Source organism: Mobula hypostoma, chromosome 2 (assembly GCF_963921235.1).
Source record: "Mobula hypostoma chromosome 2, sMobHyp1.1, whole genome shotgun sequence".
Taxonomy (NCBI): Eukaryota; Metazoa; Chordata; class Chondrichthyes; order Myliobatiformes; family Myliobatidae; genus Mobula; species Mobula hypostoma.
Genome location: NC_086098.1, coordinates 241,360,414 through 241,383,305, shown reverse-complemented (window position 1 = coordinate 241,383,305; position 22,892 = coordinate 241,360,414). Strand labels below are relative to the sequence as shown.

At 47.4% G+C, this 22,892-nt stretch overlaps 1 protein-coding gene across 2 annotated transcripts in view; it reads left to right on the top strand.

Annotated features, from left to right (window-relative positions):
* itga10 (integrin, alpha 10) overlaps positions 1 to 22,892 on the top strand; it is a 185,145-nt gene that overhangs the window by 117,855 nt on the left and 44,398 nt on the right. For both annotated transcript variants that reach the window (XM_063041780.1, XM_063041779.1), the window contains exons 11-16: positions 1,434 to 1,578; positions 5,174 to 5,322; positions 6,413 to 6,556; positions 12,227 to 12,430; positions 14,272 to 14,402; positions 16,331 to 16,497. In XM_063041780.1, coding sequence (XP_062897850.1) covers positions 1,434 to 1,578; positions 5,174 to 5,322; positions 6,413 to 6,556; positions 12,227 to 12,430; positions 14,272 to 14,402; positions 16,331 to 16,497 — 940 coding nt within the window. The remainder of the gene's footprint in view (positions 1 to 1,433; positions 1,579 to 5,173; positions 5,323 to 6,412; positions 6,557 to 12,226; positions 12,431 to 14,271; positions 14,403 to 16,330; positions 16,498 to 22,892) is intronic.

Here is a 22,892-nt window from a genome sequence, read left to right as displayed (position 1 = left end):
TGAAGAGTCCTTGAAAATGAGTCCACAGGTTGTGGGAACAGTTCAGTGATGGGGCAAGTGAAGTTATCCCCTCTGGTTCAAGAGCCTGATGGTTGAGAAGTAATAACTGTTCCTGAAATGTGCTCCATGGTGGGGAGGGCTTTACCCACGATGGACTGAGCCGTATCCACTACTTTTTCGCAAACAAGAGAAAACATGCAGATGCTGGAAATCAGAGCCACACGCACTCTTCCTCCAGCATTTTGCGTGTGTTGCACTACTTTCTGTAGGACTTTCAGTCCAAGGCCATTGGTGTTTCCGTACCAGGCTGTGATGCACCCAGTCAATATGGTCTCCACCTCAAATCTATAGAAGTTTGTCCAAGTTTTAGATGTCATGCCAAATCTTCGCAAACTCCTAAGGAAGTAGAGGTGCTGCTGTGCTTTCTTTGTAATTGCATTTAACATGCTGGGCCCAGGAGAGGTCCTCTGAAATGATAACACAGAGGAATTTAAAGTTGCTGAGTGTCTCCACCTCTGATCCCCTGACTTGTCTCTTCTCTTGCACAGTGGCAAGAGGGCAGCACGGTAGTGTAAGGCTTTACAGTGCCAGCTGTACGATCAGGGTTCCATTTCTGTTGCTATTTGTACGTTCTCCCCGTAACCACATGGGTTTCCTCCGGGTGCTCCGGTTTCCTCCCACAGTTCCAAAGACGTACATGTTAGGGTTAGTGAATTCTGGGCATGCTATGTTGCTGCCAGAAGCGTGGTGACATTTGCAGGCTGCTCCCAGCACAGCCTTGAACCGTGCTGGTCGTTGACGCAAATCGATGCATTTCACTGTATGTTTCGGTGTACACGGGACAAGTAAAGCTGATCTTTACTCTCTCTTTGCTTGCGCATCTGACAATAAACTCGACTGACTCGTGCCACCGGCTCTGCACATCTCGTCCAGACCTGGCACCTGAGGGTGACACTGTCCAACATCTCCCCTCTGCTGCTGCTCTGCACTGAGAGCTCGCTGTTCATCCGTCTGTGACCCCATTCCACCCACCTACGCTGGGCAGCCCCGTGGGTCAGCTCCAAGCCCACAGCCAGCTTCCCTGTGTTACCATATCTGGATGACGATCAGCAATGGCTCAGCTCCTTGCGACATGCTGCAATGGTGCACCTGCATTTTAAACCCGGGTCTGTAATGCATGCGTCACTGTAATGAAGGGGACTGCAAGGTTGGGCCAGTAATGCAGGTATATCTCTGAATGCACAAGTCCCTGAAATAAACTGAGTGTGTAATTCTTGTCTGCTTCTAGAGTGCTGACTGCAATGCAGTGTAAGCGGCCTGCACTTGTGGTGCAGGATCTCCTGTCATGCAGAAATCTCTGTAATGGATTGATACTGTAGAAGCAATGAGACAAATCTAATCCTTTTAATCTTTAATCTTCACACGTGTCCCAGAACGGGATCCTGCTCGGGGCTGTTGGAGCGTATGATTGGAACGGAGCTGTGGTGAAGGAAAGTGCTGATGGCCATGTCATCACATCGCGGGAAGCCCTGAGCCGAGAGTTCCCCAAAGCCTTGAAGAACCATGCTGCCTACCTTGGTACGTACAATAGATATCCATGCTGTCTCGCATCGATGGAACCGTCTGTGCCAATATTATACATACTCTACACCCTGTTATAAAACAGGAGCAGAAGTAGGCCATTTGGCCCATCGAGGCTGCTCTGCCATTTCATCGTGGCTGGTTTATTATCCTTCTCAACCCCATTCTTCTACTTCTCCCCATATCCTTTGAACACCCCCCCTCGACAAATCAAGAACCTATCAACATCCACTTTAATGACTTGGTCTCCACAGTCACCTGTGGCAAAGAATTCCACAGATTCGCCACCCTCTGGCTAAAGAAATTCCTCCTCACCTCTGTTCTAAATGGACGTCCCTCTATTCTGAGGCTGTGCCCTCTGGTCCTAGAATCACGCTCTTTAAGAAACATCCTGACCACATCCACTCTATCTAGGAATTCCAATATTCCAAGTTTCAACGTGATCCCCCTCCCCAACTTATTCTTCAAAACTCCAGCGAGAACGGACCCAGGGCCTTCAAACACACCTCACACATTAACCCTTTCATTCCCAGGATAGTTTTCGTACACCTCCTCTGAGCCATCTTATATCCTAGTCTCCCGAAATGAATGTTACTCTTGCATGAGATTAATTTTGATTATTTACAACACACTCTAGCCTTATTGTTATATAATCCTTTATTGTTCAATGTTTTTTGTTGTATGCCACACCGACACACCACAGCAGATTGCTGATCCATGCACAATAAAAGCACAGGGTGAGTAATGTTGATCCTGGACCCACCACTTGCAGATTATTAAACTCGACAGTTTTTACTGGGTGTTTCTCCTACAATGGAGAATGCCAGCAGACCTCAGCGACACCGTAATTCTGACTGGCCTCCAGCAAAGAGATGGAACGAATAGCAATAATTACTGAGGACTCCCCTGCTGCCTGGTAGTAATACCTGTGCCTTCTTCCTGATGGCAGCAGCGAGGTGAGAGCATGACCTGGGTGGTGGGGGTCCCTGACGTTGGATGCTGCTTTCCTGCAACAGTACTCCATGTATTTGTGCTCAGTGGTGGGGAGGGCTTTACCTGTGATGGACTGGTCCATATCCACTACTTTCTGTAGGATTTTCCATTCAAGGGCATTGGGGTTTCCATACCAGGCTGTGACACGGCCAGTCAATATACTCTCCACCACACATCTATAGACGTTTGTCAATGTTTTAGATGTCATGCCAAATCTTTGGAAGTAGAGTTGCCACCAGGCTCTCTTCATAATTGCACTTACATGCTGGGCCTGTACAGATCCTCTGAAATGATAACACTGAGGAATTTAAAGTTGCTGATCCTCTCCACCTCTGATCCCCCGATGAGGACTGGCTCATGGACCTCTGGTTTCCTCCTCCCGAAGTCAATAATCAGCTCCTTCGACTTGCTGACATTGAGTTAGAGGTCTTTGTTTTACTTCTTATTTTAGTTTTTCCTCAGGGTTTCTCCCAAAACCTTCCCCATGAGTGGGTATAGCTGCAAGGCAGCGGAGATTTGAGATCAGAGTTTCCCCATTATTTATTTATTTCTTTAGAATACAGCGTGGAATAGGCCCTGAGATACTCAAACCACCCCATCTGGCACCAACAATCACTCCACAGTCAACACGAGGAAATCTGCAGATGCTGGAATTTCAAGCAACACACATAAAAATTGCTGGTGAATGCAGCAGGCCAGGCAACATCTATAGGAAGAGGTACAGTCGATGTTTCGGCCCGAAGGGTCTCGGACCGAAACGTCAACTGTATCTCTTCCTATAGATGCTGTCTGGCCTGCTGCGTTCACCAGCAACTTTTATGTGTATTACTCCACAGACAAAGTCACTGAGATCACATTTCTTCCCCATTCTGATGTTTGGTCTGAACAACAACTGAACCTTGTGACCATGTCTGCATGCTTTTCTGCATTGAGCTGCTGCCATATTAATGAGCAGACATACATAATGTTGCCGTTGAGTGTACTTCTTGTAGCAGAGGAGACTGAGTGGTGACATCGTAGAGGTATATAAAATTATGAAGGGCATCGATAAGATGTACACACCTCCTTTGTTCCAGGGAAAGGTTTGAAAAACTAGAGGGCATAGGTTTAATTAGAATTGGAACTGGTTTATTATTCTTACAGCTCACAGGCACCAAACGCCAGAGCATCTTGGAGATGGGCACAAGGGAATGAGAAAGGTCTATGTTTACAGAGTGTGATAGGAGGTACTTGTACACGTCCTTTAGCAAATAATACCAACTTAAGGTTGTCATAGCCAGGGAAGGTAGTGGGGATAAGCTCCCAGTACCTATTAAATAGCCCCAGTGGGCCTCAAATAGCCTCTGACAACCAAGTCCAGCTCCTGGCCTTCATGTGTGGCTTAGTTACTAAGCCCGGCAGAACCATTTCTACTGATGGGAGAGGGGGCAAAGGCAAATGCCACCTCTTAGACACTGGTCAAACTGCACTTGGAGTATTGTGAGCTGCCTTGGGCCCCTTATCTAAGAAAATGATGTGCTGGTGTTGGAGAGGCTCCAGAGGAGATTCATGAGAATGATGCTGAGAATAAATGGGTTAATGTATGAGGAGTGTTTTGTGGCCCTGGCCCTGTACTCGCTGGAGTTTTGAAGAATGGTGGGGGGGAAATCACATTGAAACCAATCAAATGTTGAAAGGCCTAGTTAGAATGGACATGGAGAGGATATTTCCTTCAGTGGCGGAGTCTTGGACCAGAGGTCACAGCCTCAGAATGGAGGGACGTCCTTTTAGAACAGAGATGAGAAGGAATTTTTATAGCCAGCGGGTGGTGAATCTGTGGAATTCATTGCCATTGACGACTGTTCAGGCCAAGTCACTGGGCATGTTTAAAGGTTGATAGGTTCTTGGTTACTCAGGGGATCAAAGGTTAGGGGAGAAGGCAGGAAAATGGAGTTAGAGAGAAAGTAAATCAGCCCCAATGGAATGGTGGAGGGTGAACAGACGCGATGGGCCGAGCGGCCCACTTGTGCTCCTTTATCTTATGGTCCCTGGCACCCTAAAACTAGTCGCTCCAAGCACATGGGGCTTGTCAGCTGAGGTTGGCATTTCATCTAGGAGAAGGAAAATACTAATTTCCAATCTCCACTGCTTTGTGGCTGTACCCATTCATGGGGAAGGCTTCGGGAGTAAACCCTGAGGGAAAAATCCGGAGCTGGAGTCCCTGAGGCAGTCCTACGTGGAGTTCAAGGCTGACTGGCGACTCCTGTGACCCCACTGGCGCCAAACTGTGTCGGTCTCTGCCATTTCTGCAGATTCATCAGCTCCGTGGAGAGAGGGAGCCTGCTATATGGGCAACAGCTCACTCTCCATATTGTATGCCCTGGCTCGTGTACTGGTTTACTAATACGTAGTCAGCTTGGACGCAATATACACGTTGACCCCGACCAATGAAGGCTTCACAATGTGTTCGTGTAGTGATGGCTGTTCTAACCAAGGATTTAAAATCAAAACTAGGTCCTCTTGTGACTTGAGGTAGCACCAAGCCTGCTTTCTGTGGAACGCCAGGAGGTGAGACTGCCTTAGATTGGGCTGGAGCTGACGTGTGCTCTCCTTGTTGCAGGCTACACCGTGTCGTCCCTGAAACGGAAGAACGGCCAACGTGTGTACGTGGCGGGGGCACCCCGATTCAAACACAAAGGCAAGGTTATTCTCTTCAACATGGACAGGAAGGGGAACCTGACTGTTCACCAGTCCCTGGTCGGAGAACAGGTAGGGGCTGAAACCGCGCACACGTCTGCAGGTTTTGCTGTCACTGATTAGGTTTGGAACAAAGGGCAGTACAGTGTCATTATGATTGTAACTAGTTTTGGGTACCTTATCTAAGAAAAGATGTGCTGCAATTGCAGAGGGTCCAAGGTTCATAAAAATGATTATGGGAATCAAAGGGTTAACATATGAGGAGTGTTTGATGGCTTTAGGCCTGTACTCAACTGGAGTTTCAAAAAATGAGAGAGGGATCTCACTGAAACCTGTCAAATATTGACAGCCTTAGATAGAGTGGAAATGGGAAGGGTATTTCCAGTAATGGGGGAGTCTAGCACCAGAGATCACAGCCTCAGAATACAAGGACATCCCTTCAGAACAGGGATGAGGAGTCATTTCTTTAGCTAGAGGGGTGTGAATCTGTGGAATTCATTGCCACAGACAACCGTGGAGGCCAAGTTATTGGGTATATTTAAAGCAGAGGCTGACAGGTACTTGGTTAGTAAGGGCACCAAAGATTACAGGGAAAAAGTAGGAGAACTGGATTCAGAGGGATAATAAATCAGCTGTGACAAAATGGCAGAACAGACTCGATGGGCTGAATGGCCTGATTCTGCTCCTGTGTGTTTTGTTTTTATGGTCTAGAACAGGAACAAGCCTGTGCCGAGCATGGTGCCAATTCAACTAATCCTTTCTGTCTGCACCTCACCTTTCTGCCTCTCCATTCCCTGCGTATTCATGTTAAAGAAAAGATGTTAAAGATTAGCTTTATTTGTCACATGTGCATCAAAACACACAGTGAAATGTGCTGTTTGTGTCAACAGTCCGAGGTTTGTGCTGGGGCAGCCCGCAAATGTTGCTATGCTTCCAGCGCTAACATAGTATGCGCCCAAATCACTGACCCTAACTGTACATCTTTGGAATGTGGGGGGAAACCAGAGCACCCGACATGATCACGGGGAGAACGTACGAACTCCTCTCAGACAGCAGCTGGAATTGGCCCCCGATCGGTGATCGCTTTGGTAACGGTTACATTACCGCGCCTGTTTTTATTTCAGTTCTCACGCAACTTTCCCTGGCGTCTGCTTTGTTACAGATTGGATCGTACTTTGGAAGTGAGGTTTGCCCGGTGGATGTGGACGGTGACACGGTGACAGATGTGCTTTTGGTCGCAGCTCCCATGTATCTCGGAGACGGCCACAAGGAAACGGGAAAGGTCTATGTTTATAGAGTGCGGGAGGTAGGTGACCAGCAGGAAATTGTGTAGAATTAGCTCTGCAGTATGCACTCAGCCCCAGATCATTATCTTTTGTGTATTTATTATTTAGAGATAGGGAGTGGTAACAGGCCCTTCAGCCCAACGAGCCTCTGCTGCCCAATGAAACCCATGTGACCAATTAACCTACTGACCTGTCCGCCTTTGGGATGTGGGAGGAAACCAGAGCTCCCGGAGGAAACCTGCATGGTCAGGAGAGACCATACAAACTCCCTACAGACAGTAGCGGGAATTGAACCCGGGTCACTGCGCTGTAATAGCGTTACGCTAACCACTACTCCACCGTGCCGCACCCTACTGCTCTGACAATGCCTCCCAAATTGTGGGCATTCACAGCCGAGGGACTCGTATTGAGGTTCAGATCTGTGTATCACGTGTGCATCGAAACATACAGCGTTCGCGTTAACAACCAATACACCCATGAGTGGGCAGGGGGCAGCCCGCAAGTGTTGCAGAACATTCCGGCGCTGACATAGCATTGCCACAGCGTTCATCAGACCAACACAGAACACAGCAACAGCAAAACCAGTCCTGTTCCTCCCACCCACACACACACACACACACACACGCACACGCACACGCACACGCACACACGCACACGCACTCCTCTAATCTCAGGACAGGCCGCCTTCGGCCTCCAGCCTCCAGCCGGCTTGTGGATCCACAGAGATGGGTAGTCTGTCCATCTTTTGCACATCGGCTGATTGTCTTTGTGTGTGGTTTCTCCTTGAGTCTGTTGTGTTTCTTTGTATCCACTGTGAATACCTGCAAGGAAACCGATCTCGGGGTAACGTATGGTGATGCATATGTACTTTGATAATAAATTTACTTTGGGCTTTCGACTTTCCCAGCAAACTGGCAGAGCAGAGACTGCAGCAGCAAACCTTCCAGTGAGCTAGGCCGTTTCTCTTTGAAGCAAAACAGGATGGCAGGTGACTGGATAGAGGTGTACAAGATAATAGTGGACAATCAGAGTCTTTCTCCCAGAGCAGAAATGGCTAAAACAAGGGTGCATACTCTCAAGGTGATTGGAGGAGAGTAAAGGGGGAATGTCAGAGGTGGGTCTTTTTACGCAGAGCCGCGGGTGTGTGGAATGCGTTGGCTGGTGGTAGAGGCAGACACATCAGGGACGTTTAGAAGACTCTTACGTAGGCGCATGGGTGAAAGAAAAGTGGAGGGCTATGTGGGAAGGAGGGGTTAGATTGATCTTGGAGTAGGTTAAAGGTCAGCACATAAGGGGCCTGTAGTGGGCTGTACTGTTCTGGGTTCTATGTGTATATCTAAGTCACATGGATCCTGATGTGATGTTTTTGTTGCGGGGTCTAAACCCCAGGCCTTTACCAGAAGGACTTGGCAGCAGTTCAAGAACGCGCCTCACCATCGCCTTTTCTCTCTGTAAGTAGCAACACAGTTAGATAGGTTGGTCAGGACATCAGGGGTGGCCAACCTTTTTGAGAGCCTGTGCCCAAATTGACAATTATCTTCTAAGGTGCCATGGTAATTTTGAGCAGAGATTATCATTGTTATCAGAGATTATTATTATCATTGTAAGTTAGTTATTTAGTTAGTTAAGCTCATCACCCCAACAGGGCATAGGTGGCTGACGGTAACTTGCCAGAGTCCTCTGTCCTGGGCTAGTCTTTCAAGCCGTTCCCCAGGTGTAGCCCATCTTACTCCCCCAGGGATGAGATCCTTGGAGGTTCTTATGCTGTTTCTGTGGCTCTGGGTTGTTACCAGATGGGGTTGCTAGCCCTATGTCCAACCCTCTTCCTTTCACAGCCGGGGCTTGGGACTGTCCATGGTGGAGTTAGCCCAGTGGTGAAAGTCATGGTTAAAGACTTTCAGCACACTCGTACTTAGCCTAAGGTACTTGGGTGTTGTGAGGGATGGGGGTGGATTACAGGGAAGATGGAGGATAAATTAGAGACACCCCCCCCATCACTCCTCCCTCCTTGGGTTCTGTGGTGTTGGGACTCGCTGCTTTGATACTTCACCTTGGATGCTGGAGACTCATCATGGAGTTTGTGAAAGGAGGTGCGCTGTATGTATTTTGCAATCCAGGTACAGCAATAAAGAAGGTGTACATCAGGGTTGGCAAGCCTTTTTGACCAAGCTGACAACAATCTTCTAAAAAGCTCTCTCGTGTTATTTAATTAGTTAAACCCATCACCTCAACTGGGGCACAGGCTGTTGACGGTAGCTCGCCAGATTCTTCTGTCCTGGACCTGACTTTCAAGTTGACCCCAGGTATTGCCCATGTTCAAGGTTGTGTTACCAGCTTTCCTTTGGCTGGCCTCTCTTCCGCCTTCCCCGGGGAAAACAAAATTATGGACCTTTTAAGGAGAGACAAGGAGTCCTATTGTTTATTTACATGTATTTGTTGTTTTACTATTAATAAAAATTGTAAAAGGAGATTGAACTAAATTAAGCAGTTTAGAAAACATGTACAAAAATTATTAATATTAATCTTTTAAAAAGGCAATTGCAAAATAACATAATTTCTAAAGAATATTGTTATTATAACCGCAACCACTCATGAAATGCTGGAGGAACTCAGCAGGTCAGGCAGCGTCTATGGAGAGGAATAAACAGTCAATGTTTTGGTCTGAGATCCTTCATCAGGACGGGAAACGACAGGGGGAGAAGGCAGAATAAGAAGGTGGGGGGAGGGGAAGGAGTACAAATTGGAAAGTGATAGGTGAGACCAGGTGAGGGGAGGGTGGGAAAGAGGGGATGAAGAAGCTGGCAGGTGATAGGTGAGACCAGGTGAGGGGGAAGATGGGTGGGAGGGTGGAAAAGAGGGGATGAAGAAGCTGGCAGGTGATAGGTGAGACCAGGTGAGGGGGAAGGTGGGTGGAGAGTGGGGAAAGAGGGGATGAAGAAGCTGGCAGGTGATAGGTGAAACCAGGTGAGGGGATGGTGGGTGGGAGGGTGGGAAAGAGGGGATGAAGAAGCTGGCAGGTGATAGGTGAGACCAGGTGAGGAGGAAGGTGGGTGGAGGGTGGGGAAAGAGGGGATGAAGAAGCTGGCAGGTGATAGGTGAGACCAGGTGAGGGGGAAGGTGGGTGGGAGGGTGGGAAAGAGGGGATGAAGAAGCTGGCAGGTGATAGGTGAGACCAGGTGAGGGGGGAGGGTGGGTGGGAGGGTGGGAAAGAGGGGATGAAGAAGCTGGCAGGTGATAGGTGAGACCAGGTGAGGGGATGGTGGGTGGAGGGTGGAGAAAGAGGGGATGAAGAAGTTGGCAGGTGATAGGTGAGACCAGGTGAGGGGATGGTGGGTGGAGGGTGGAGAAAGAGGGGATGAAGAAGTTGGCAGGTGATAGGTGAGACCAGGTGAGGGGGAAGGTGGGTAGATGGCAAAGAGGATGGAGTAAGAAGCTGGGAGGTGAAAAGTGAAAGAGGTATGGGGCATAAGAAGGAGGAATCTGATACGCGAGGACATTGAGTCATAGAAGAAAGGAAGGACGAGGGGAACCAGAGGGAGGTGATGGGCAGTTGAGGAGAAGAGGTAAGAGGGGAGCCAGAATGGGGAATGGAGAGAAGGGGAAGGGGGATAAACTACTGGAAGTTATAAAAATCAATGTTCATGCCTTTAGGATACTCAGATGGAATATGAGGTGTTGCTCCTTCAACCTGAGAGTGACCTCATTGCGGCAGTGGAGGAGACCGTGGACTGACATGTCAGAATGGGAATAGGAAATAGAATTAAAATGTTATTATAACCATTTACTATCCAAGCACTGATGTGTACACCAGGTCTGTGACGATTTCAAAACGTATTATCACGTGTTCTTACAACTATCTAGCTGGTGCCTAGCAGGCACGAGACCTTTCCTGTGAAAATCTCACTGCTCTTGGGTTGTAACAAAAAGCATTCTCTGCTTCATTTGAGAGTAAAGGTGATCATTATGTATTGTGGGCGGGGTTTAAAGAGTTGAGGGGTGTCACTGTGTGTCGTGTATCATCAAAATGTTTACTCATCTTGTGCATGAGTGCCATAGGTTCGCCACCCCTGGTACAGAGTCTTTACTTCCATTGGTTGGGGTGCTAAGTTTGTGAACTGGGAATTCATGTTGCAGAAATATGAAACTTTGATTAGTCCACATTTGGAGTATTGCGTGCAGCTCCTTCTCCTCAGTAACCGTGGTGTTTGAACAGGATCAGAATCTGAATCAGGTTTAATATCACCCCCATATGTCGCAAAACTTGTCTCTGCGGCAGCAGTACAATGTAATACATAATTGTAGCCCCCCCGGCCACCCTCAGGGTCGCTCGGCTCACTGTCGTCTAAGGAAATAGCCCTCGGCCCCACCAAACTGGGTAATAGTTTGTGTGGATGCTGTGTGATGTACCCCACCCCGCCCAAATAACAGACAATACACCAGATATGATTAAATGATTTGCAGTTTATAGATATTACTGGGACTATATAATTAATAGAGAATAAAATATAAAAGGAAAATAAAAGGCGCCGCACTTATCAAAGTTCAATCTCTTCTTGCATAAACAGTTGGAGCTCGCGGCCCTCCTTCTTCACCCTGTGACCCCTCGGACCACCTCAACCGGCCGCCTGGGACCAACAACGGTGGTCGACCAGACGCTGTACACGGGTCCGTCTCCGTCTCCTCTCCTCGCCGAACACCCTGGACCCTGGACTCCTGCTCGGGGTCCAACCCCGTTAGCGGACTCACAGCACCTGGTCCATCCTCTGTCTCCCGCCTTCTGCCCAAAAACCCTACGCATCACATTAACTTACAGACCCACAGAAATAATAACATCTATCCCAATTGGTTTGTTCATCCTCTTATCAGTAACATGATCCAAACAAACTACTAGCGGGAGGACTTTCTCAGCAGTTAACATAACAAAGAAGCCATTTCAGTTATAACATAACGAAGAAGCCATTTTAATTAGACTACGCAGTGACATAAAAGAAGAAACCCCTTACATAATAATAGAGAGAAAACTGTGAATTACAGTAAGTAGTTAAATTAGTGCAAAAATGGAAATTTTAAAAAGTAGTGAGTTAGTGTTTGTGGGTTCAATATCCATGCAGAAATCGGATGGCAGAGGGGAAGAAGCTGTTCCTGAATCATTGAGTCTGTGCCTTCAGGCTCCTGTACCTCCTTCCTGATGGTAACAGTGAGAATAAGGCATGACCTGGGTGTGGGGGTCCTTAATGATGGCCCTTGGAGATGACCTGGATACTATGGAGGCTAGTGCCCATGATGGAGCTGACTGATTTGACAACTCTGCAGCTTACTTTGATCCTGCGCAATAGCTCCACACCTCCCCTCCCCCATACCAGATGGTGATGCAGCCCGTAGGAATGCTCTCCACAGTACCTCTGCAGAAACTTTCAAGTGCTTTTAGAGACATACCAAATTTTCTTAAACTCCTAATGAAATATAGCTACTGTATTTGCATCAATAGGTAGATCCTCAGGGATATTGACACTCAGGAACTTGAAACTGCTCACTGTCTTCGCTTCTGATCCCTTGTCTTGCCTGTTCTGAAGCCCACAATCAGTTCTTTGGTCTTACTGATGTTGAGTGCAAGGATGAGTCAATCAAGTCAATAAAGTATGACTATGACTGTAATATGACAGTATCACTGACTTCTCTTTCCTCTCCAGCATTCCCTGGTCTTCACCCATACACTGCGCACTACTGCCAAAAAGCAAGACGCCCGCTTTGGGTACACACTCACTGCAGTTCCTGACCTAAATTATGATGCCTTTAATGATGTGGTTGTCGGGGCCCCATTGGAGGACAATCATCGTGGAGCAGTGTACGTCTATCACGGACATCGATACACTATCCTCCCAGCCCACAAACAGGTCGGTCTGCAGCCGGAAGTGACGACGTATGAGGGAAACTTGATGGCTCTGGGCATGTGCTCGCTGGAGTTTAGAAGCATTAGGAGGGATCTTATTGAAACCTATCGAATATTGAAAGGCCTAGATAGAGTGGATGTGGAGAGGATGTTTCCTATAGTGGGGGAGTCTAAGACCAGAGAGCGCAGTCTCAGAATAGAGGGATGTCCCCTTAGAACAGAGATGAGGAATTTCTTTAGCCAAAGGGTGGTGAATCTGTGGAATTCATTGCCAAATCATTGGGTATATTTAAAGCGGAGGTTGATAGGTTCTTGAGTAGTCAGGGCATCAAAATTTATGGAGAGAAGGCAGGAGGATGGGGTTGAGAGGGTTAATAAAATCAGCCATGATGGGCTGAATGGCCTAATTCTGCTCCTATGTTTATGGTCTTTTGCCACAATTGAAACTGGCGTTCACTTTGAGCAGAGGGCTTGAAGGGGAGAGGATGAACAGGGTGAGTGGGGTCTCTATGATGCTGGCTGCTTTACTGAGGCAGTGAGAGGGGAGGCTGGTTCCTGTGATGTGCTGAGCTGTGCCCACAACCCTCTGCAGTTTCTTGTGATCATGGGGAGAGAAGCTGCCGTACCGAGCTGTGATGCATTCAGACAGAGTGCTTTCTACGGTGCATCAATATGAATTGGCGAGAAGTGCCGAATTTCTTTAGCCTCCTGAGGAAGTAGAGGGGTTGGTGAACTTTCTTGGGTGTAACATCAACGCGGTTGGATCGGGACAGACTATTGGTGACATTGTCTCCTCGGAACTTGAAGCTCTGAACCTTCTCAACCTCAGCACCATGGATGCAGACAGGAACATATGCACCACACTCCCTTTCTGAAGTCAATGACCAGCTCTTTAGTTTGTTGACATTGAGGGAAAGGCTATTGTAATAAGACCATGTCATTAGGCTGTCTATCTCCTTCCTGATCTCCAACTCTTTGTTATTTGAGGTACAGCCCACTAGAGTGGTATCATCTGCGAGCGTGTAGATGTAGTTCAATAGTTCAATATCAGAGGACCTGACATTCTTAATCTTTGCAAACACCCACAAAACAGAAAACACCCCAAAGAATGAATGACAGAGACTTTAAAACCCCGAAGCCCCCTCTCCCTCCCACACACAAGCAGCCCTAAAAACATCAATCCTCCCCCTCCCCCCTCTTGCTCCAGCTAAAGCATCAACTACCCCCCCATCCCCACCAGCAAACAATAGCAAAGCCCCCCAGAGACCATGATCTAGAATCCAGCAAAAACTACTGTCCATCCCAACACCCTGACATCTCAGAGTGAGGGAGAGGGAGAGATCCCTCCAGCAACAACAAGAAGAGAGACCAGTAGCTTGCTTTTCCGACGTTACAATCCGCCGCGTTGCTTGTCTGAGTCCCCCAGACTCGAGGACCAATAGACTCTCAGTCACTATTGAGAGAGAGAGAGAGAGTGTGCAGGAGTCTTCTTCCAACAGCACAACACAGTGGCACTATGTTTCTGTGCACGCAGTCAGGAGTGCACGAGGAGTGGAGTAGGGAGCCGTGGGGAATCAGTGTTTAGAGTAATCGTGGTGAAGGTCCTTACTGATTGCAGTCTGTTGGTCAGGAAGTCAAGAGAGCTTCTTCAATGAGCTAGCACAAGATTAATGGGCTGAATGGGATCCTTCTGTGATCCCGTGAACTTGTTTTGCGTGGGGCTACCTGGAAGCAGCACCACGCGCCTCAGGCACGGCAGGACGCTCTCGTTGCCACTGTCATTTGTGAGGGGGGCGCTGGAACTGGTGCACGGGAATGTTCACTGTACACTTCCCTCTTTCCCAGAGAATTGCTGCCTCCGCTCTGGACCCAGGGCTGCGGTACTTTGGCCGCAGCGCGGACGGGCAGATGGACGTGGATGGAGACGGACTGATCGACGTGGCAGTGGGAGCTCTCGGCAGAGCCATGCTTTTCGGGTCAGTAGGCAGAACGTGGTGCGAGACTGCCCTGTCTCGGGAACCATTTAAAGCTACTGTGCCACCACAAATTCAGGCTAAATCCTACGGGTTATTCTAACTGTAGCAGACTAAAGGGAGGGCCCGGTTTAATAAAAATAAAAATTTATCACATGTCCGTCGAAACATACATTGAAATGTGTTGAAGATGTTGCTGGGCAGCCTGCAAGTGTTGCCACGCTTTCAGTACCAACATGGCATGCCCACAACTCACTAACCCTGACCTGTTGACCTTCGGACTGTGGGAGGAAGCTGGAGCAGCCGTAGGGATCCCACGTGGTCACGGGGAGAACGTAGAAACTCCTTACAGTCAGTGAGAGGGATCGCACCCGTTTCTTGCAGATGGCTGCTGAAGAGCATTGTGCTAACCACCACTCTACAGTGCGCCTGGGGCTTCACCATGCCCTGGGTCAGTGACAGGACTGGCTACCACTGCTTATCACAGTCCGGTGGCAGGTGTCAGCTGTCACTCAGTGAGTCAAAAGACGGTGGGTTCAAGTTGCACTCCCGATACCTGTTCACAGAAATATGGACTGTCCCATTCCAGTCTAGTACCCGGCTCTTCCCCCATGGTCTCTCTCTTTGCCCCTCTACTTCCCCCCCTTTACACATAATTCCCCACATGCTAGCAAGGTGACTAATGTGACACTTTACAGCACCAGTGAATGGGCTTCAATTCCCACCGCTGTTTGGAGGGAGTTTGTACGTTCTCCCTGTGGCCTGTGGGTTTCCTCCGGGTGCCCCGGTTTCCTCCCACATTCCAAAGTCGTACGGGTCAGGGTTAGTGAGCTGTGGGCACCAGAAGTGTGGCAACACTTGCGGGCTGCCCCCAGCACATCCTCGGACTGTGTTTCTCGTTGACGCAGAAGATGCGTTTCTCTGTGGGTTTCAATGTACGTGTGACAAGTAAAGCTAATCTTTTTTTTAAAAAAAATGTCTTTCACCCCTAATTTTTTCCCCTTGCCTCCGGGGTCTCTCCCTCTTCCCCATACCATTCTGCCTTGCAATTCACTCTCTCCCTTGGCCCTCAATCACTCCCTCTCCCCTCCCTTCCATGTTCTCTTCCCTTCATTCAGTTCATGCCCTGTAACCACCATGTCCTTCCTCTCCCCTCCTGCTCCCCTCACAACCCCTCCTTGCTCTGACTGTCTGTCTCTCTCCTTTGCTTACATTCTCTCTCTTCCCTCACTCAATACCCCTCCCTCACTCAATACCACTTTCCTCTTCCCTGTATGTGGTATTATGTCATTCTTCCCCCACCAACAAACTCCTTCCCCCTCACCCTCACCCACACTTGCTCTGATTGAAAATCGGATTCATTTATCACACGTTCCCTGACGCAGACAGTGAAAGGCGTTGTTTGCGTTAGCAACCAACACATCCCAAGGATACGCTGGGGGCAACCCGCAAGAGGCGCCACACATTCCTTGCCAACATGGCATGCCCACAATGTTCAGCAGAACAACAGGGCAACAACAGCAAAGCAAGTCGCTGTCCCACCCTCACACACACACACACACACACACACACACACACACACACGGCAGGCTGCTTCTGGGCCTCTGACCTCAAATCCCTGGCCTAGACTCACAAACATCAGGTCTCTGACCTCTGACCTCCAACCTCTAGACTCACCAACTTCGGTCTTTAACTTCTGGGCTTCGACCTCCTTTATCAACTCCAGGACTTGCCACTCTCCGGACTTTGAACCCTGGCCCTTGACCTTGGTTCTTGCACAGTCTTCTGAACCCCATGACTTACTGATCCGGGTCGGAGCTGGGGAGCGAAGTTGCTTTTTCCTTCCCCATTCTCTCTATCCCATTCCCTCCTCACTACACCTTCTCTCCCAGCCTTACGAGGGCTCTTATTCAGTTCATTCCTTCCTCTAGGGTACTCCGTGTGGTTTTGGTGAACGTGTCGGTTGAATTCAGTCCATCCTCCATCAATATGCTGCAGCGGAACTGCCGAATCAACGGCAAAGATGTCACCTGTGTGACTGCCATGGTGTGTTTCACAGCTAGGGCCAAGTCGCCTGGACTGGCCAACAACACTCTTGGTAAGTGTAACATTGGTGATTGCATTTTTCAAATGCGAACATAAGAAACAGGAGCAGGTTTCGTTTCATTGGTTCAACGGGGAGACCAGCGGTGGGGGAGCTAAGTGGCCTCGGTTGCTGCGTGGACCAGGCCCTCATGCCACAGCCATCCGGGGGAGTACAGGGACACGTCAGGCACGCTGGAATCTGGGTTAGGTTGGGCGCTGGTTTCTGCAGGCCGGTGCTCCTGCTCTCCAGTGTTCACTCCCTGGAAGATGAGATGGATTGCTTTCATCTGTGGCTGACCCAGCACAAGATGAGGAACTGCTACATGCTTGTCCTTGCAGAAACATTGCTCCAGGATAACATCCCATTCACCATCAATCTACAGGCCATGACATTCGGACCTGTGCTAATATTAATTTGTGGCTGTATGTGCTATGGTAACGATAGGTGCTGCGTGTGATTGTATCTACAGTGTTTTGCAGCTTGGGCCTGGAGGATCACTGTTTCATTTAACTGTATACATGTGTATGGTTGAATGACAATTACACTTGAATTTGAACTTGAGGAGTAGGCCGTTGGGTTGGTTGAACCTGCTCCACCATTCAATATGATCATGTCTGCCTTTTCCCCATAACCCTTAATTCCCCTGCTATGCAAAAATCCATCTAACTGTGCCTTAAATATATTTAATGAGCTAGCCTCTACTGCTTCCCTGGGCAGAGAATTCTACAAATTCACTTCTCTCTGGGAAAATCAGTTTCCCCTCACCTACATCCTAAATCTATTCCCCCAAATCTTGAGGCTATGTCACCTAGTTCTAATCTCACTTACCTGGTTCACTTATCTATTCATTTCTGAATTGTATATGCTTCTATAAGATCCCTGTTGCGTATTTCATATTTCAGTAATATTTGAGTAATATTGTAAATATATTGTTTGACTAAGCATTCTTTATTGTTTACATAATTCATTATTATGTAAACAACAAAGAGGTGGCACAGTAGCATAGTGGCTAGCATAATGCATTGCAGTACAGACAACCCGGGTTCAAATCCCATTGCTGCCTTGTACGGAGTTTGTACATTCTCCCTGTGACCACATGGGTTTCCTCTGAGTGCTCTGGTTTCCTCCCATAGTCAAAAAACATATCGGTCGGTAAACTAATTGGTCATTGCAAATTGTCCCGCAATTGGGCTAGGATTTAATCGGGGAATTGCTGGGCAGTGAAGCTTGAAGGGCCGGAAGAGCCTATTCCACACTGTGTCAATAAATAAATAGATAGATAGATAAATAGATTGTAGGTTATATGTAAAAGTACATAAATGGCATTCTGTATATCAGCATGCCACCAAGTCATACGTGTACATCCTGCTTAAAGTAAAAACAAAGTTAGACACATTATTCCCAGCTCTCATCTTTTTCTTGTAATTAGTTTATGTTTTGGAGTTACAAAACGGAGCAGTGGCGATGAGGAAGTTTTAAACGAACCTGAGATGACCATCTACCTGTTGAAGTGCAGCAAGATGGTTGAGTGAGAAATGGTTGAGAGAGAAAAATAATACAGCACGTGCTTCGGGAAGTGACAGACACAGTTGAGTAGAATAAAAAGCATAAAACGGACAAATTCCTGGGTTCTTAAACAGTGAGTACAGGGTGTTAATAATCATAAATTTTTAAAAAGAGCAGAAAAAGTTGGCTATATCGGAAAGATAGACATGTTTGAATGCACAAGAGCTGACTGGAATTTATATACTGAGCAGTATTTTAAAACAAATGGAACAGCCGATAAGAAGTGAATGCCAATTTTGCTGAGTGCTTAGAAGCATGACTGCTTCAACCAAACCAGCTGAAATGAGCTTTGTGTATATCATGAAAGTTATGCAGGAACATTTGAACCAAAACCATTGCTGATTGCAGAATGCTTTAGGTTTCATAAGCTGAATCAAAGGAAAGGGGGTCTATTTCAGTGTACGTGGCCGAATTAAAATTGAAAAGATTGCCTGGTGATCATCAGTTCAGTAATGGACTTAATCATGCACTTTGATTGTTTAATTTGTGGAATCTTACAAGAAAACTTTCAAAAATGGCTCCTAACTGAAACACAGCTAACATTTAAAAGAACAGTTGAATAGCTGTATCAATGGAAACAGCAGACAGAGACACATTTAAGTTGCAGTCAGGAATGAAAGTTAGCATGAACAAAATTGAAACGTCGACTGTACCTCTTCCTAGAGATGCTGCCTGGCCTGCTGCGTTCACCAGCAACTTTGATGTGTGTTGTTTGAATTTCCAGCATCTGCAGAATTCCTGTTGTTTTCGTGAGATTGAGGTGCGCTCGATCCCACCCCAAACCTCGGTTTGTGTGGATTCTGTGTCACTTGCTACCCTGTTACAAATTAATGCCATGAAACAACAGACAGTACACTGAATACGATTAAAGGAATTATATTTATGAATCTTAATTTAAGGGCAGGTAGAGAATAACAAAAAGAAAAGGGCCCATTCTAATTAAATAGACTGAAGTTGGAGCTCATCTTGACCTTCTCTGTCACTCACGCGCTGGGCCCTCAGTCAGCCTGAACACCCACGTCACTTTCTGAACGCTGCTTGCAATCCATTTCAAACAGACGGGTCTCCCACTGGATCATATGCTATGATCAGTTCTCCCCAGCGTCTCTTCTCTTCATCTCCTCTCAAACAAAAGCTCCAGGCCCAACCTCACCAGAGAAACCTCCCCTTAATCCGACCATTCTAACTGGATGGCACACAGTTCTCCTCCCTCTTATCTTCAACAGTAACCCAAACAAGCATGAAAACAGAACAGACTGCTCCTACAGAGCTGTCAAAATGAAATACGTACAGCATAATGGTAAAGATATGAACCAGGACATTACAAATGTTAAATGAAAATGCCACACCCAAGTTTTACAAAGCCTGTCCTGTTCCTTATACCATCCGTGATAAAGTAACCAGTGAGCTAGATTGCATGGAGAGTGAAGGAATTCTTTCCAAGGTTGAGTGGAGCCTATGGGCAATGCCAGTGCTCCCAGTAGCCAAGAAGAATGGGTCTGTCAGGATCCATGGTGATTTTAAGGTCACCATTAACCCAGAACTCAAAGTAGATCAATACTCTTTGCCCAGGATAGAGAATATCTTTTCAAACTTTTCCGGAAGAAAACACTTCAACAAAATGAACTTAGCTGAGGCCTACCTACAGATGGAGATGGAAGAAGAGGCCAAAGTGTTTCTCACCATAATCACTCACAAAGAGCTTTATCGCTATAATAGGCTTATTTTTGAAGGAGCATCTGCACCTGTACTCTGGCAGAAACCTATGGACCAGGTGCTACAGGGCTGTCCAGGCACTCAGTGTTACCTGGATAAAATTATTGTTACTGGTAAGGATGACAAGGAACAGCTCTAGAATCTCAAGACATCAGTAAAAAGATTAGTCATAGTCATACTTTATTGATCACCGGGGGAAAGTGGTTTTCGTTACAGTTGCACCATAAATAATAAATAGTAATAGAACCATAAATAGTTAAATAGTAATATGTAAATTATGCCAGTAAATTATGAAATAAGTCCAGGACCAGCCTATTGGCTCAGGATGTCTGACCCTACAAGGGAGGAGTTGTAAAGTTTGATGGCCACAGGCAGGAATGACTTCCTATGACGCTCAGTGCTGCATCTCGGTGGAATGAGTCTCTGGCTGAATGTACTCCTGTGCCCACCCAGTACATTACGTAGTGGATGGGAGACATTGACCAAGATGGCATGCAACTTAGACAGCATCCTCTTTTTAGACACCACCGTGAGAGAGTCCAGTTCCATCCCCACAACGTCACTGGCCTTACGAATGAGTTTGTTGATTCTGTTGGTGTCTGCTACCCTCAGCCTGCTGCCCCAACACACAACAGCAAACATGATAGCACTGGCCACCACAGACTCGTAGAACATCCTCAGCATCGTCCGGCAGATGTTAAAGGACCTCAGTCTCCTCAGGAAATAGAGACGGCTCTGACCCTTCTTGTAGACAGCCTCAGTGTTCTTTGACCAGTCCAGTTTATTGTCAATTCGTATCCCCAGGTATTTATAATCCTCCACCATGTCCACACTGACCCCCTGGATGGAAACAGGGATCACCGGTACCTTAGCTCTCCTCAGGAGACCTCCATTAGAAGATTGTGGGCTCAGAGCACAGCACAAGTGTGAATTCTTTAAATGAAGCATCACTTACAGTGGTCACACCATCGATGCACAACATTTACACAAGTGTGATGTGAAAATTCAGGCAGCAGTGGATGCCCCAGGGCCAAAGGATGTGACACAGTTGTGGTCCTTTTTAGGATTTGTCGATTACTATAAAAGGTTCCTGCCAAACCTGGCGACTGTGCTCCACCCCATGAACTCACTACTGCTGATTAGGAAGAAATGGCAATGGACAAAGCTGTATGAGATGGCTTTCCAAAAGACCAAGGAAACAGAGCCCTCACACATGGAGACAACTGTTGTAAAAGTTCTCCTACTGACGGTAGTGGGGATAAGTGAAAATGTGGAAACAACCAGGAGAGTGAGAGTAGGGCAGAGTGCCGAGGGAGGGAGAACGAAGGGACACAGTGCCGGCAGAGGTGAGTAGGGTTGGGAGAGGGCACAGGTATTGGCTGTGGAGAGGGTGGAGGACAGAAAGGAACTGAAGAGTGAGAGTTGGGTAGGGGAGCAGGGGTGAGGATGGGACAGAGGAACCGGGGATAGAGGATCCGGAGACAGAGGGCTGATCTCTGGACTAATCCTTGCTTCATACACCGTACTGTGCCACCCTCCCCACTGCTCACCGCCTTCTCGAGGTGCGAGCGGGCCTGCTCCGTGTTCTTAGTATGGTGATACAGGAAGCTGCTGAGCTGCAGGTATTTTGAATCGAGTCGATCAAGAATTTCAAAATGTCAGGGGTAAGTTTTTTACGCAGAGAGTGGTGAGTGCGTGGAATGGGCTGCCGGCAACGCTGGTGGAGGCCGATACGATAGGGTCTTTTAAGAGGCTCCTGGACAGGTACGGAGCTCAGAAAAATAGAGGTCTATGGGTAAGCCTAAGGTAGTTCTAAGGTAAGGACATGTTCGGCACAGCTTTGTGGGTCAAAGGGCCTGTATTGAGCTGTAGTTTTTCTATATTTTATGTTCTACATTATGATCCACATCATCCAGTGAATCTCGCCTGTGTCTCCTTGCCCTCTGGTACACTGCAAGAGCAGTAATGTCACATGTTATGAATGATGGAAGTGTACGCCCCATAGACCTTGCATCATGTTCCCTTACTGCTGCAGAGAACAATTACACACAGATTGACAGGGAGGCCATGAGTCTGGTTTGGGGTGTAAAACGTTTGTATGGGAAATAATTCGCCCTTATTACCGATCATCAACCACTAGTGTCCATTTTCAATCCACGGAAGGGTGTTCCACTGACAGCAGCCACATGAATGCAGAGATGAACTCTGCTTCTTCGAGGACACAATTACAACCTCAAGTTCAAAAGGACAGCTAATCATGGAAATGCTGATGGATTGTCCTGTTTACCCTTAGAAACAGAAATAACTGAAAAAATTTACGAAAGAGGACATATTCTCAAAGATGCAAATGGAAAGACTCCCCCTTGTGGCAGAGATGATCCAAAGGGAACCGGAAAAGACCCCACACTGTCTCAGGTCTACGTGGCCACCCAAAATGGCTGGAATGTGCAGCAGAAACTCCAATTTCCGCATTTTTACCAGTGCCGGCATGAACTTGCCCTCGATGGAGGTTACCTTATGTGGGGATTGAGAGTTGTTGTACCAACCAAGCTGAGCGCTAAAGTGTTAGAGGAACCATATGCTGGTCATCTAGGCATGGTCCCGATAACCCGTTTCACCTGCAAACCAACCTTTATGTGTTCTGGCATAACCTCCTTATCCTTATATCGAATGGTCTTGCAGGTGACTATTTATTAACAAAGGTTTCAGCATCAGGCTGTGCATTCATCCTTCAATATAAACCTGTCAAACCCTGGGTTAGATTCCCTCTGTAAACCATTCATGGGTATAAACTCCATGGCCACTTTATTAGATAACTCCTGTACCCAATAAAGTGGACACTGAATGTATGTTTGTGATCTTCTGCTGCTGTGGCCCATCCACTTCAAGGTTTGATGTGTTGTGCATTCAGAGATGCTCTTCTGCACACCACCATTGTAATGTGAGGTTATCTGAGTTACTGTCACCTTCCTGTCAGCTTGAACCAGTCAGGCCATTCCCCACTGACCTCACTCATTAACAAGGCATTCTTGTCCACAGAATTGCCGCTCACTGGGTTTTTTCTTTGTTTTTCACACCATTCTCTGTAAACTCTAGAGACTGTTGTGCATGAAAATCCCAGGAGA